This window comes from Hirundo rustica, chromosome 9 (genome assembly GCF_015227805.2).
Source record: "Hirundo rustica isolate bHirRus1 chromosome 9, bHirRus1.pri.v3, whole genome shotgun sequence".
NCBI lineage: Eukaryota > Metazoa > Chordata > Aves > Passeriformes > Hirundinidae > Hirundo > Hirundo rustica.
This window is the reverse complement of record NC_053458.1, coordinates 18568063-18584263: the sequence shown is the minus strand read 5'-3', so window position 1 is coordinate 18584263 and position 16201 is coordinate 18568063. Positions and strand designations below refer to the sequence as shown.

Sequence of the window (16201 nt, the reverse complement as noted above, 5' to 3'; positions counted from 1 at the left end):
CTCCCACTGAGGCAGTGGCACCAACACTGGGGGCTGCATCCAGCCATTGGTGCAGCTTAAAAATGCAGCACAGTGGGTTTTGTCAAGGACTTCGTGGTACATCCTGTTGGTCAGGAGTTCTTTCAATCACTCTGTATTCCATTAGGAGCCTCTGTGGGATTGCATAGGTAAGGCTTCTCTCTCTCCACAACGATGGCAGGACTAAAGATGACAGCTCTGTGACACAAGGCCAGTTAGCATGTCCACGCAGTAAAAGCTGCAAGGCTATGAAGCGCTTTATGAATGTTTTGCCGTCCAGGTGCTTTCTGCAAAGCTTTTACTATCTCATCCTCTACTCACTCAAGTCAGTTGTACCAGCTGGCAGGTAGGAGCTCCTCCACTTGTTAGAAAAGGTTTATTTAGCCATTTTCTTTAAGTAAATTTAAAACAAATCAGAGAAGCCTGTTACACACATCTCTGCCCTCATCCATTCTTCATGAAGTTGCAAGGGACTGTTTGTCCAAAACAGTGGGCAGGGCTGATGTGTGATATTAAAATATTATTTAGACATATGAAAGAAAAACCCTTAATACTCCTTAAGGCCTACAAAGCTCCTTCCCAAAGGTGGATTAATAACTTATGCCAACATTATCCTTATTTTAGTGATACTAGGAGTGAAATCCTGCCCACAGCTATCAGGTAAATGAAAATAATTCAATACATAGCACACAAATATTTTTGAATGGTCACTAATTTAAGCATAGGCTGACAGCAGCAGGGGCCAGAAGAGCCTGTATTTATTTCTTTTTTCTCTGGACATGCATGTTGCCATAGATCAGTTGTAAAAGTGATAGAGTCTGTTATCAGCCAACCCTTTAAAATCATTCAGTGCTGAGGGCCACTGATTTCTTACCCAGATCCCTGTTTCACCTTTACTGCCAGCAGTTTGCACTGGTGACAGCTCCCCTGTTAGGTACCAGAGAATGTTTATGTTCTTTTCTTTGTATGTGTTTTCAGTCTATTGAGGGAGAGAGGCATTGTTTACAGGCCTCAGATACGAACCACCGGCACACACAGAGACAGCAATCCAGTAAAAAATCCAGTAAGAGGCAGACTGATTTTCAGTAATCAAATCACTTTCTGATCATAAGCCTAAGGAAGGCAAGACTTCATTAAAAAAATCTTTGAAAAAGGTCTAAATATGCAATAGACTTCCTAAAATTACAAGTTTCAGAAGTATTAGCATGACACAAAAAGAACAGTGTTGGATTGTACTTAACAATAAACCTTATTTTTACATGGTGATAGAGCTACTAAAAATCAGGAAAATAAATACATGGTCACAAGAAGGCCTCTATAAAACTGACTGCTAAAGACTTTCTCCCATGAGTTATGGCCTAGCTAAGAGAAAAATTAAAAATAAATCATGAACATAATGAATATTTTTACCAAGAATGCAAAATGTCCGATGGTGCTCCTGATTTCCAAATGTCTCAGGTAACAATGCTCTAGTTAACACACTGGCTCTCCTCGTCTCAGCTAACCAGATATCACATGTCCTTAGAGGTGCCTAAATCAGCAGCAGGGTAGTAACTTTTGGTTACACTCAAGTATTTCTATCCTCCCAGTAAGCCTGTCCAAGCTCATTCCTTGAACCTTCACTTATCTGGTATTCAGAGTGTTACTGCTCTCTGTCTTGTTGCAACCCTGTTTAGAGAACTGTACACTACAGAGAGATTAGGAACTAAAAACAGCAGGCTAAATTGAGTATTAATAAATGCAAATAAATATTCACTGGGGAAAAGCCAATTTTCCTATATATACACACTGATGGATCTTAAATTATTCAGTAACCTTTGGTTCTGTGGAATGGCAGCTCAGTATTCAGTGGTACTTCAAAAATAAATAAGGAATATGATGACAAAAAGCATAATTACGACAACATGTACATTTCTGGTGTGTCTACATTTTGAACACGGATTGCAGTGGAACTAGAAAATACAGAGAAAAGCAGTAACAATGAGCACAGATGTGAAGTGCCTTTTGTACAATATGGTATTAAGCTATGGATTTTCCTCTGGGAAAACGGGCAGTATTTGGAAAACACACTAGAGGTCTGTAAATTCGAGTGGCATAGGGAAGACAAATAGGAAACAGTTGTTCATCTCTTCTCACTATTTAACAGGCAGAAGGCATTACCTGAAGTTGTTGGGCAGCTGGTTTAGAAATCACAAAATTAATTTTTTCTACATATTAAGTTGTGGAATTCATTGATATTCAGCGTGGTAAATCCTATGAGTTTAGATGGGAAAAACAAAAGAAACTGAAAGCCATTAGGGCTATTAAGCACATTGATAGAAGCTCTCATGTTAAAAAAATCATCAGGAAGGTAGAGTGGGAAAAGAGCACAGTCCAGCCACGCTGTTCCTCCCTGCCACCAGCAAGGATGCACTGCCAGCACAGTTGGAGAAGACCCTGTGAAGCACAGCCCTTCAACACTGCACTGCCCTCAGCACAGACTCACCTCTGCATGAGGAGTTATCCACACTGGGAGAAATGCATGCTCCCTGCAGGATTTCAGGAGCATCCTGACTGACCCTTCAGAGATGAAAAAAAAAAGAGCTGAGCTTTCACTGCTATTTCATGGGGGCAGCACGAGAGCACTTTTCCTAACATTGCTGAAAAGGTCATGTTGGTATTCTGGGTCTTACTTGCAATATGCATTTTTTAAGATCAAAGCCACAAAATCCTTGCCCAGCTAAGGTCCGCAGCCACCCAGAAGCAGCAGCCATGTGCTCTGGAATTGTCTCCTGCAGCCATTAGGTGACTGACCAGAGTAAGCTCACAAAATGCCACCACAAAAGGTGCAGATAGCTGAAGCCCTGCTCTTCTGCAAGGCCAGAGCCTGGTTAGGCTGTCTCTGATTCCTGCACCTCATTCTTTCCATGTAAAAGCCTGTGGCTTGCTCAGACCTTTACTACAATGGAGAACTGCAGAAACTGCAGCTGCAGACTGGAGGACTTTTTGGGGGGAATAATTCAGTGACTGAAAGACTATATTGCATATTGCATGAGTCAATCAGCTGATTATTTTAATGCAAACCTCTTATTTTCTTAACCTCTTCTCTTCTACATTGACTATCTAAAGAGGAAGGAAGTTAAGGATTACAGGAGGGATTACATGGTGCCCTGGGAGCAGAAAGTTTCACCCTGCAAACTCCAAATTGAAGTTCTTGTGTTGGCAGGATCAGTGCTGTGCCTAATGGTATCACTGCACAAACAGTCTGTTTCATTAACTGTCACTTTTTTCTTTTTCCTTTAAAAAATGTCAAATCAAAGATGTCTAATAAACATGTAAATACTGCAAACTGAAAACTAAATTATCTACACTTTAAAGCAGCATTAATCTCACAGAACATCTGGCACCTTTATGTCCTATGCTGCCATTGGGCAACTAGCAAGATCTATTAAAATAATCCTAAAAAGCTAGTCCTTGAGGACTATGTGACGTAATTCTAGAAGTCCAAGATGTTACTCAAGAAAGAGAATCTAAGAAGCAAGCTAAAATAGCAAAATACTTCTAAAAATGACTAGGATACAGACTGATGACAAACTTTCCTTATTCAATGTTTTATTAAAATTGAGCTATTTTTACATATTTAAAATACTTTATATCAAAATTACACAATATTTATGAAAACAATTGTATGCAAATACATAAAAATATGTAAAACCAGAGCAGAGCAATATAAAGCAATATATAGCATGTTTCAAAATGTATTTCAGGACTAGAATACCTGAGTGTTCAATAAGCTGTTTCCTGCATTTCACTGATTTTAACAGTTAAATTTAATAATGTATCTGATCTCATATAAAGCACTTTGGTTGGGAGAAACTGCATGGAAAAGGCGAGATCAAGCAGAGATTATTACTCAAGGCCTGTCTTCAGAATCTTCGTCCACATGAAGATCCACTGTTTGAGATGCTAGGAAGGACTCCCATGTAGCAAGGCACTTAAAAAAACCAAACACATACATATGAGTACAGCAGAGAGATTTCTGTTAACTGTTAGCCAAGGAGAAAATGAATTTAAAAAAAAGAATACATATTGTCACTAGCTGCTTTTGTAGAACCATGGTAAGAGCAAAATACAGTTTCCTAGGCAGCTCAGTGATATGCAAAATGTTAGCTAACATGCTGAGTGAGCTGTAAAGGTCAATTTTACATAATGACAAGCACACACTGTGAGCACTGTAATTGTATGTTGTAGCATGGAAGATGCTAACATTAATTATGCTCTTCTTTAGTCTCTTCCTTTAGTTACAGGCAAAGATCTCTTCCAAATAGAAAGCACATTGTCAGGCACCGTTCCCCTGTAATCTCTGTGGATTCCTAATGTATACCCAATTTTCCTTCCAAGTTAAATTAAACCATTCTTTTTCCCTAAATAAGGAGAGAATTCATTTTTCCCCAGAGTAATGGGAAAGAAATAGAACCAGAAAGGCAGGGGCTGGGACTAGGGAAATTGTTATCCTTACAAGTGGTATATATATTGGCTTATGGAAAAACGCATTTACAATTTGTTTATTTGAGGCATCAGTTCTGCAGGCAGTAAAATGGAAAAAAAACCCCCAAAACCAAAACAAAAACAAAAAAACCACCCAAATGTCTTTGATTCAGTTTGGCTTAAATGAGTGTTGGCAGCTTGGCAAGCCATTTTAAGTCATAAATTAATGTTGAAAGTCACGGCAAGGCTATCACAAGGTAACCTGTGGTGAGTTGATGCTTGTCATCCAAAGCACCAGTTTTCAACTATTTCAAGTCTATTAGTAGAGCAGAACAGGCAAATTGCTGCAATAATTTCCTTGTTCTGATGCTATTGAAAAAAAGCCCTTGAAATGGAAATGTTCTTACAAAATTTTGACTTATACATTCATACATACTGTTCCTGACAATACAGCTGATTTGCTACTTACTCTACACAGCTTTTTTTCATGAAGAATCTTTATTATGCACCATAAGTAATTCTTCTGAAATTTCCCAGGAAATATAAATTAAAACCTGGACAGCACACTTCATTCACCTGAACTTTGAATTAAATCAGTGCCCTAAAAACAGTGTTATTTCCTAACTGAAATCTTTTGCCATAAACTATTCAAGCCACAGCAACTTGCTAAGCCCAGCTCATTGAAACACCTCATATCCATCTCTCATTGCCCAGGAGACATGGAAATGACCCTCCTTGAACTTGCAGCCACCTAACTCCCTTAGACATTTCTTGTGAATGACTTCCAAACTCTGCATTACATATGGAGATTTAATCATGTTCCACTGAAGAGCTAGGTCCTGGTATAACTGCATGTCTATGTGTAAGCAGGTGAGTGGGAGGATCTGATAATGTTAAATATAAGCCTAAAGAGAAAAACAAAGAATACACACATGATGACTGGAGCTGGGGGAATCCATGTTGACACAAGGATACAGAACTAGGGATACCCATAAAATTAAAGGTGACAAAATTACAAGAAAAAGAAAAAACAAGTCAGCAGTAGCTTTGTCTCTGAAGACCTAAGAAAGTAGAATGTGGGTCTGCAAGACAATGCAAGCGGTTAAAACAGCACACTGAACTAAAAGATCATAAAGAAAAAGTATAAGCTTATTTTTGCACAGGTTTTTGGCTTTTATCAGGCATGGTAGAGATCATTCCTGTTATTCACATTTTGTCCCCTAGACTATGGATACCATGAATTTACTGACCCAGTCTTTCTCTTCTGATCTTGCTGATGAAAGCCCCAAGTAACTTCTGCTGCTATTGCACACAACATTATGCTGCTGTTCAGAGTATATCTAAGGTTTGAATTACTGTGAAAAGAGAAGACTAACAGGGTAAGATTCATGTGGAAATTTGCTTTCTTCATTGACTTTTGGGAGAAATGTTATTTTGAAATGGTACCCCAGGGAGAAACAGTGAAGATACTGCCAGCCCAAATAGTGAACTGCAAGTGTTGAAAACTGATTTCTGATTTAAAAGGTCTTTTTGACCTTTTGTATAAAGCCTTTAAGTTTGATCATTAGATTCTCCCCTACTTCATGTGCCACTGTGGCAGCTGAATCTATCTGAGAGGCCTGAGCTGGAACATGGCCTCTTGGTTTTGGAATGTCAGTGAGTAAGCTGCTAGCAATGTGTCTTCACTGTGGCACTCAAACTCATCAATTTCTGTTTGTTAGAGCCCATCCTAGATTGCCATCCTAGAAAGCTGCAAGGCACAGCTGTTTTTCTAAGCTTTTTCTAGGTGTGGTACAAGAAAACATCACTCTTTTTGAAAAGTCTTTCATTGGCAATGACAGATTTTTTTCTGAACCACAGTTTAATTTAATTACCATGTAAATCCATGTTTTGTTAATCTGTAATTTCAGTAATGTGAATTAAAATACACGTATCAGCACTGGCTGCAATGCAAAAATGGCATTGTGTTATCTTTGTGACACTGAGCCAAGCTGCACATGTTAAAATGCAATCACAATACACTGCTTAACCAGATATGATCTACTGAAGCCTGTCCAGAAAAAGATGCAAAGCATTTTCTTCAAACAAGTTATTCAGCTTTTAATTTATTCTGTTTATATAACCAAAACACATTTTTCAAAATGTAAGAGCAATGGTGGCTCATTTCACTGTCAGACATCACAGTGCTGCTACAGCTGACAAATTTTATAATTAACCACACCAAAACAAAACTAGGTCTCTGTGCCTTAGGCTCAAGCTTTTCATATTGTAAAGCACGAACTGCATAAACGACATTTTGTTAGTGATGTATACTTCAACATTATTACAGAATGATTTTACTCCATTCTCCTGGGAGGTTGAAAATGGAGATCTAAATAGAGGATCAGCCAGTTTTCACAAAGAGACAGAAAAGAAAAAAAACCCAGAAAATCCAAACTAAGGAAATTAAATGTGTTTGCACAGGATTGAAATTCATAATCCAATTACTTGTAAAGACCCAATGGAAAACATAAAAAAGCCTAAATACACAAAATGAAATAGCAAGAACTTAAATAAGGCTACACTACCTAAAATATTCAGATTACTACTGGAGAACACGTATCTATTCTGCAACATCGTGCTTAGAAAAAGTTTTTCATATAGTACAATTGCCTATATAATGAAAAAGGAGATACAAAAATAGAAGATGTAGTATGGATGCTAGCAGTAGCAGTGTGTCACATGCCACGTGTGTTTCTGTTCCAGTTCCCAGTTATCCGTGGTTGATTCCTTAAAAGTAGCGCTTATGATGACATTTTTTGGAATAGAGTCTGAAAATGAAGTCTTGTTTGTGTCTGAGAGAAACAGAAAATATTTTCATGATTTCTGTGAGCAGGGACACAAAAACTAGACCACACAGAAATAGTGATTCCCACTCTTAAAAAGGTCTTCCCAAAATTATTTTTAAAATAATTTATAAAGGCTGAAGTGAATGAGGGTTCAAAGTTGTTTCTGCCTTTGAAGCGATGTGGACAGGGATAATTGGGCTCGGATGGGGGAGCTTTTGAAAATCTCATGAAGTTTGGTAGCTGAACTCCCAGGCATGGCTACGGTAGGATGTGATCAACACACAGGAGCGGCCAACTTTCTGCTACATGACCAAATGACTGCTTAAATGCATTGCTACATAGGCCTCCAGGGAAAAATAACAAATATCATCCAGCTTTCACAAGATCAAGAGGTACATAAGGGCTTTGGAGTTAGAGGAAAGTTGTTGTAATGGGGAACAAGTATTGTTTTGCCCTAATGGATCTTTTGGATCAATTTATGCCTGTACAACAATGTAGGTCACAAAAATATACTAAATTGTGCTTGAAATACTTTAGAAAATCAAGAAATTATTTATATTTTTGAAAAATAGTAAGGTGTGCCAATACCAACAAGAATCTGGCTATATCAAAGGTAACTGATTATCTGATTAAGATGCAAGGGTTTAACAGGATTAATTTCACATATGATAAATAAAATCAAATGCTATGTTTTAAAAGAAGGGTCCATCCATGCTCAAGAAAAAACACATTCTTTCAATGCCAAAACTAATTATCATCCCAGCGTAGTAAAAAACACCAGTCTGCTGGCATTTCCTGGAGTACCCAACAAGCAGTGGAAACCCAGACTCTGGTGTATTTGCAGATTTAAAATGTCTAACTAGTTGTTGGGTTGGGCTGTAAAACCTAGCCACTTATTCTGGTGGTTTTCCTGAAAAGAACAGGTTACCAAAATTCTTTGGCTGCCTATACAGTAGTTATACTAAATACATGAGAAAAAAAGGACAAATTTAGCATATGATTAATTGCTTCTGCTCTTTGAAGCCAGAGTTCAACAGAGCCTGGTTTGGTTCTGCTAGTCTGCAGCAGCAACACTTCAAACCTGCCATCTAAATAACACTGCCAGCACCACCACCAGCTCTGTATCCTGCTCTGGGTTTAGTAATGCTGCAGCTTTAGAATATCTATTTCTAAATTAATGAAAATATTCACGGTGACAATCAGTTTCTCAGATGGAAGTTCCACCCTGTGGACAGTTTGTGATTCCAGCTGTTTGGTAGATACCTCTTTTGGACTAAGCTGTCAGACAATGGCACCATGACTAAGCCCCGATGAAAAGGAATAAAATAAATGGTATAGTGTTAACACATGCTGAATTAGTGCTATTTGTTTCAGAAATGGGAGTAAATTTATGAACTTCTAAAAATTAAAACCATTTCATATAGTTTCAGAAAGTCCTCCTTATTTTAGCAATGCATTTACTGTCATCGTTAGTACAATATTTTTTTGGATTTAAGACTTTGCAGAATACAGAGAGACTTGAGGACATACTCAACTCTTTTCCAGAAGAAAGGAAGTACAGCTCTGTATGAACCATTGAGACCAGCTACAGGAATACCAAGTGATTGGTCAGTCATGGTAATTCTTGACTCCTAAATGATTTTAAATGTATTATAACAAAGTTTGCACATTATCACTTGAAAGCTTTCGTTTTCGTAGGCCTGCACAGGAGCACCCTGTAAATCTGCAACTCTGGGCTTTTATTCATGTCTTTGTTACCACAGCATTGAGAGACACAAAACAGCTGTAGAAGCAAAGGAACACTTCTTATTCAAGTAAAATAAATGCACACAGCCAATGAACTACAGAAATAACTCTTAAATTTGTAAATCTGGAGAAACATAATCACAGGTAACACTTCAGAGTAACACTTAATTAATGTGAACATTCATTCAGCTTAAGGAAGAGATACTCTTTTATTCTAGCTAAGTGATGCTTGACAGGTTGATAGAAGAAATCCTTAGGCAACTACAATTAAGGAAAAACCCAAACAAACGTAAGGTCATATTCTTTGCCCAAACTGTGACAAAGATGAAATGACATTTTAGAAATTCTAGTGTACTTTGACATGCTGCTATGTTTTTGACCACACTGGCTTGGGCTTTATATAGCTTGGAAGGAATGCACTCTACTGCAGCAGCCATCAGAAAATACAAGATGCCTGTCTCTCACTGCCCTGTGGCTCCCAAAATGAAAGGGATGCAGAGAATGACCGTGAGCAGAAATGACTCCTTCTTCGGTTGTGTGCCTGGGAAATGGAGTCAGCAAGGGGAATAATGAGAAGCACAGTGAAATGCTGCTGTAGAGAAGAGAATGGGACACTGCTCACAGAGAGGCAAGAACTGACGGGTGGGGGAAATTGTGGAAAGGATGAGAAGCAGGTAGTCACTAAGTTAGAAAGCGGGAGATGATTTCCCATAGGAGCTGGAGAGAAGAACTGGGCAACTGAATCACATTCAGAGCATCCATGGTGCCTGGAAAAATGCACACAACATGCTCTGGGGAAGAGAAAAGGCAGGAAATAACATGAGGGATGTTACAGCAAGAAAAGGCTTAGTAAGCATCAAATGGTGCATCCAAAGTCTGAATGAGTAACTTCAGACATGTGAAAGAATGCTAATGAAGCAAGTAATAATTGATCAAGTGAAAAACACTGTAACAGACACTGTTTGTGCATGAGTTTAATGAGTCAGACTCAAACTATTATATTTAATGTTGGATTCTCCTTCCTACTGAAAACATAGAAATAATACTCTGCTTCTCAGGTTTTTGAGATTCCCTTCCCAAAGTTTCACTCCCAAACAGCAGGAGCAGATGCCAGAGCTTCTTTTCCTGCTGCTTTCAGGAGTACACATTTGTAGTTTGAGATACCCAGGCCTCTGACAGTAATCAGTAATCACTTCTCTAATAATTAAACATCATCATTAACCACAGATCTTAAGTAAGTGTATTTTGGGTCAAAACTCACAATCAAAATATTAACTTTATCAAGGTCTTTTGAATATCAGGATTAGATAATGATTTTCTGATAAAACAGAAATGGGTAAGCGCTCACTTTGCAAACAAGGAGTGATACTGCAAAATGTTGCTTATTGCCACTGCTGTAGTAAGCTAAGGTGCTTTTTCTAAAATGTAGATCTACAAAGATGTAACAGCAAAACCATTAAATGAAGATTTCAATATTCAAGAAAAGCACCAACAAAAGATTATGTCTCAGTATAAACCAATTTGTCTGGTATTTCAGAGGCTGTTTAAGAACCTCTGGCAGTTACAGAAACAGCTGAATAATTTTCTGCCGTTTGTGGCGTAAGAATAGTAATTTCATGTACAATGTGAAATTTGGTGGTCTGAATTAAACTTCTAATTCAGCAAAAAGCAATTCTAGACATGAAAAAGAACCAAATAATCAGTTTTATATTTTAGCTAGTCATCCACAAAGAAAATATTCTAATAGATTCAGCACTGTTTTAACATACATATTGCTGCTATAGAAGTCAGAGACCATCAATAAATGAAGACAATGTTAGAGGATGCCAAAAGCTCGCTGCCTGATTTCTGAAAATATTTTGATCTTAATATGTAACAACAGATTGTCAATGTCCATGCATCTCACAGTCTGCATGTTAATTAATTAGACTTGATGATCAAGAGCTCTGTCTTTTCAATTATGTTTTAACAAAATGATTTGTAAAATCAGAGCACTGCCATTGGCTAATAGGCTCAGACTACAGGACTGAAGTTATAGATACCAAAATATATCTGTGAAAATGACTAATTTATGATTAATAGATGGCTCAGTGCATTCCATTTTTCACCCAAAAGTAAGGAGAAATTATTTTAAAAACTTTAAGACATCTGGGGTATTTTCAAAATGCGCATTTCAATCAACATTGTGTTCCCCAAGAGGAAACTTCAAAGAATGCTTAATGCTTTTTGTTATGTTTTCAAATTCTCTTTCCTAGCATGTATTCTTGGAAATTCTTACCAAGAATGTTACCTGCAGCATTTGAGCTGACAATAAAAATCTAATGGAATCACACTGAAAAAACTGGTTTTCCTCATACAGGTCTGAGCCTTCCAGAGGGCTTCCTCATGCTCTCACAGCAAAATGTTTCCAAACTGAAATACAGCAGCTGACATTGAACTGAAAATCATGTTCCAAGTTGTTGTGGTTAGTAAAACAAGAGTGCCCTCTGTCGATGATGAACTCAGGATCAACAACTTGGGCACAATAAAATATATTCTGCTTGAAATCTGTCAAATTAAGGGTAACTGCCTCACTATTCCCAGAGAAACTGATTCCAAAGTTACCAAATGTTTGAACTAAAATGGAAAAGTTCCTTTTACAGAGAACCCATGGACTTCCTTACTGAAATAATGAAAAAATAACATTTTTGTGTTAAAGAGTTTTACCTCTTCATAATAACGGAGATTATTCTCAGCCACATTAGTGAATGTTGATCTTATATCCCACTTCATGTTCTGCTTCCACCTGTCCCAGTCCGCTTTCAGAGCATTATTGGCACGTTCAACTTTGTCTTCAAGCTTCCCAATCTCTTCTGAGAACTAAATATTAATTGTAAACATTAAAAAATATTAGGAAAGTCACCATTTCCAAAATTATTGAAATCAACTGACTGTAGTGGAGATGAAGAGAATTGCAGCACCAAGACTGGTATTTAAGTTAGCAAAAAAGTCTTACCTCAGGATAAATTTAATTCTTAATTAATAGCTCACTAAAATTTCTGAAATATTAGTAACAGAAAATATAGACCACAATTAGAGTGTTCCTGGAGATATTTTATTCACTGAGAAGTTACAGACTCTGGCACCTCTTCACTAACACTTGATTTAATGCATCAAAAAAGAAATACATAGAGGGCTTTGCTGAAGAAGAACCAACTGTACGAATTAGATTTGGCCAGAAAAAATGAGAAAATCCTGACTGAATCTTTCATAACAGGAGAAAACAGAATGGGGAGAAGACAGCAGAAATCAAAATCACAAACTTTCTGATTTCTTGCCTGTCACATTACCGTCTTTTCTTGTAGAACTGTGTGTGACCATATGAGGGAAAAAGAAATATAGAAGCAGAGAAAGAAATTAAATGAAAGGACTTCTACAGAGAAGAAACTCTTTCACAGCAATCCAGGACTCAAAAGCTTGAGGGCTACTCCACAGACATTACTCGCTTCTAATTACTGCAGATGCACAAACTGACTTGCCAGCTAATGGGAGTAAGCGGACGGCAGCTCTGTTTAATGAGTTTTCCTGGTCTCCTCTGTAATTCAGTTACCTGTTGTCATTTACTAATCAGTTGTGTCTGTTCTGGCTGGCACCAGGTCACAGAACAAGGCACATCAATGTGGCTACAGTGCAAATCATCTGCTGCAGAGATGGGACTGCAGAGCCACTGTCTGCAGAAGGGAGGGCAAGCACAAACACCACCAAAATAAGGAACATCAAGCAGGAAAACTTAATTCCTCAAACTGTTTCCATTGCAACTCAGGCTCCATACATTTCTTCTTCGTCCTTATATTGTGCCATAAAGCAAACAGTTTCTTCCTCATACCACACCTGTGTAAAGTTGGATACTATTTTTGCTTTTGGCAGAGCTGGTATTTTCATTGATAGGAAGTTCAGGATTCCAGGACTAACTTCCAGGATTTTTAAGGAATGCTTATGCTCCTGGTCAGAAAGGTCAGAACTCAGAGCAAGACATGGGAAGTCTGGGTGCACAATCTCCAGCTTGGACCATGCAGTGGAGAACAGTGATCGAGTGTCGAGTGCAACAGCAGTGATGCTGCCATCAGGCACAAACTGAATCACCAAACACTGTCTGAAACAGTCACGGAACCTGGATCCCATCCAGCTCTTAAAGAAGCCAAGAACTCCTCAGCTAGTAAAACTGAAAATTTCATCTGAATCAATGTTATCCAGAGTCAGTAATAAAGTTTTAGTTAGAATTGATTCTCTTTGCCACTCTTCTAGATTAATGAAATACTAGTTAATAATGAGGAACAAAATGAAAAAAAAAATATGTTATTTCTACTTTGCCAAGTATTATTTCTACTTTTATCCCAAGTTCAGTTATCTGGCCAGACCACTAATCAAGCTACAGACAAGGGTAATTTCAACTACCAACACTGCATTCAAAATGAAAAGGTTAATCCAAAGTTTAAAAGTGGGGGAACTACCTTCGAAGGAATTACAGACAACTGGATTTGGTACTTTGACCATGTTCCATGCTAATTGCCTTTCCTTCAAATACCAGAAAATGAATGCGCACAGAATACTGAAAATGATGACATTTTAAAGATGATTTAGAAAAGGAAAGGCAGTTGAATCCATTCTCTGCTTTTGCAAAAAAAAAAAAAAAAAAAGTTCCTATATGGGAATTCACTAGTCTACACACATAAAGAACTTGTCTGACTTACAAGTTTCGGCTGCAGCAGCTTCCCCCTGCCTCATTCTTTAAAACTTTGTAACTTTAAGTAAGTTATTTAGCAGCTTGTTTTTGTCTAGCCTTTTCTAGGAACTACAGATTTCTTCCATACTGTAGTCAGAACATGATATGGACAGGTAGGCTCTGTTATACAACTCTGCCTGGAAATGCTGTTTAAACATCCCGCTCTAAAGCCCCAAAGAAACCAATCATGTGTTGTAATTAAGGCAAGGGTTGGACTTAAGGTCTAAAGGCAGCATTATGCCACATACCACCAAGTCAAGTAGAGACGTTCAAGGACTACTTTATCAAAACTGAAAAAAACCCTGTCAATGCTACTCTCTTTAGCCACCATGACAGCAGAAATGAAAGAAGAATGGCTTGGACTTAACAAAAACATCTACCTAGTGTGTTCCTCATTTACAAGGTATAAATTGTTACCATTGATCCTGCAAATTAAACAGGATTCTGAACCCATTCCACTGATCTCACTGAGGCAGCCAGTGTGAGAAATGAAATCTCCCATCAGTGATGGCCAGAGGCCAGGACAGCACTAATCAGACATGGGACCAGAGCACAGGAAGGTGGCAGCCAGGCATTGCTAGGGCAGAGTGCTACCAGACATGGATCGTGTGACTGTAGCCAAAGAGACCTGGCCCAATAGCCACTTCCATGGCAAGTAACACAGCATTTTACACTATCTCACTATGCAAATTAGCACAAATTTCTGTCTGCTACGTGAATTAATCCCACAGCTTGGTGATACTAACCCCTTTTTAGCCTGGAGTTAAAACACAAAATATATTCAGAATGTAACAGATACAGCATTTCATCTCTTTACTACTCATTTTCAAGCCTGAATCCTTAAATTGGCATTTAATGCTTATCTCACTCTGTCAGAGCACATTTATACCAATGTTTTTTCAGAATTATTATCAGCCCTAGTGACAAGACTAAAACTGTTAAAAATACCCAAACCATAGGGGGATACACTAGCGTTGCTGTGTAACCCTCAGGATGGAGTGTGGAAGTCATGGAGCAGCATGTCCCACCATTTTTACAGCCACAGCTCTGGAGGTGAGGAATGTCTAGGATAAGCAGGATGGTACCAAAGTCCTGTCCAATCTCTCTGTCAGAGCTTGTATCCAAAATCACAGTCTTCAAATCATCCATGCCCTGAACAGCTGCCTCCTTTGTGGACCAAATTTTGGAGTAGAACCCAAGGTTTTGGCTTTTGTAGCAGCACCACAAGCAGCTTTCTAACACAGCTCAAGAAAATATTTTTTCCCCAGTCAATGAGCCTAATGACCCATACAGTTTAATTTGCAATTCCAGCCTATTTCATCTGCACTGACCTTAAGGATGTTTTGCATTCTTCTGCTGTACAACCTTGTGTTTGTTACATCATTTGATGTTTGCCATGACCAATGCTAAATATCTCACAGCCTTTTATCAGCTCTAATGGCAGTCTGATACTCCTTTATCTGTGGTGGAAATGTACTTCAAATGAGATTAGGGTTCATGCCACTCGTCAGCAAAATTTCTGGCTACTAGATTGCACTGACAAGTTCAATCTGACATCTGTGAGATCATTAGAAGCTATAGGAGTTCTGCTTAGGAAAAGATATGTGCAAACACACCCAAACTTGGCATCTGACACCAATTACAACAACATACCTGTGTTATGACCACCTTTTGTTATGAAATAAGTCTTGTTAGAAGTGTCAGAAAATATTTCAACACATAACAAAAATGAAAACATATTAAAAAAATTACCAAGAAAATAGTTAAGTCACTTGAATGGTTAAAAATAGCAGTACACCATTCTCCGTTGCCAAACTATCCTTACTAGCAAAAGGCTTCAGCTTCTAATTAAGAAAAAGTCTTCAGGATACAGCTGCCACTCAATTAGAGAACACAGGATTTTATTATCAGATTAGACTAACAGACATCTGTTTTACTGCTCTTCTGAGACTGTAAGGAGAACCAGGCTTTCAAAAACAGGATTCTCTGAAATTAGTAAGAAATAGAGGGTTTGGAAAGATAAAGCCAAAGATCTGAAAATCTGGGTAATCAGAGTGTCCAAAGCCTTTACCAAACTGTAAATGTAGATATGGAAACATATACACAGTGGAAAAAAAAAGTCTGGGCAAACTGGTTTCAAAATCCTGCGGGAAGCAAGTACAAGCATCTCAAGATGGAGTTAACCATTGTCAATATGAAATCAACATGGTATGATCAATACTATGCTAAAATAAAAATATTCCTTTTTTCCTTTTATATTTTAACAGTTAAGAAAAAGGGAGTGCATGCACGTTGTCTAAGAACTCCATCAGATTATAACAGAAATGCATCCTGAAAAGATGGCACGTCCTGCCAGGCTGTGGTGTCTTTTCTACAGTAA

General features: G+C 38.0%; 1 protein-coding gene across 1 annotated transcript in view; it reads right to left on the bottom strand.

Annotated features, from left to right (window-relative positions):
• Positions 1 to 3626: 3626 nt before the first annotated feature.
• Positions 3627 to 16201, bottom strand: part of SNX7 (sorting nexin 7) — a 28999-nt gene continuing 16424 nt past the window's right edge. The window contains exons 8-9 of the mRNA XM_040072843.2: positions 11766 to 11918; positions 3627 to 3991 (exon numbers count right to left, since the gene is read on the bottom strand). Coding sequence (XP_039928777.1) covers positions 3911 to 3991; positions 11766 to 11918 — 234 coding nt within the window. The 3' untranslated portion in view covers positions 3627 to 3910. The remainder of the gene's footprint in view (positions 3992 to 11765; positions 11919 to 16201) is intronic.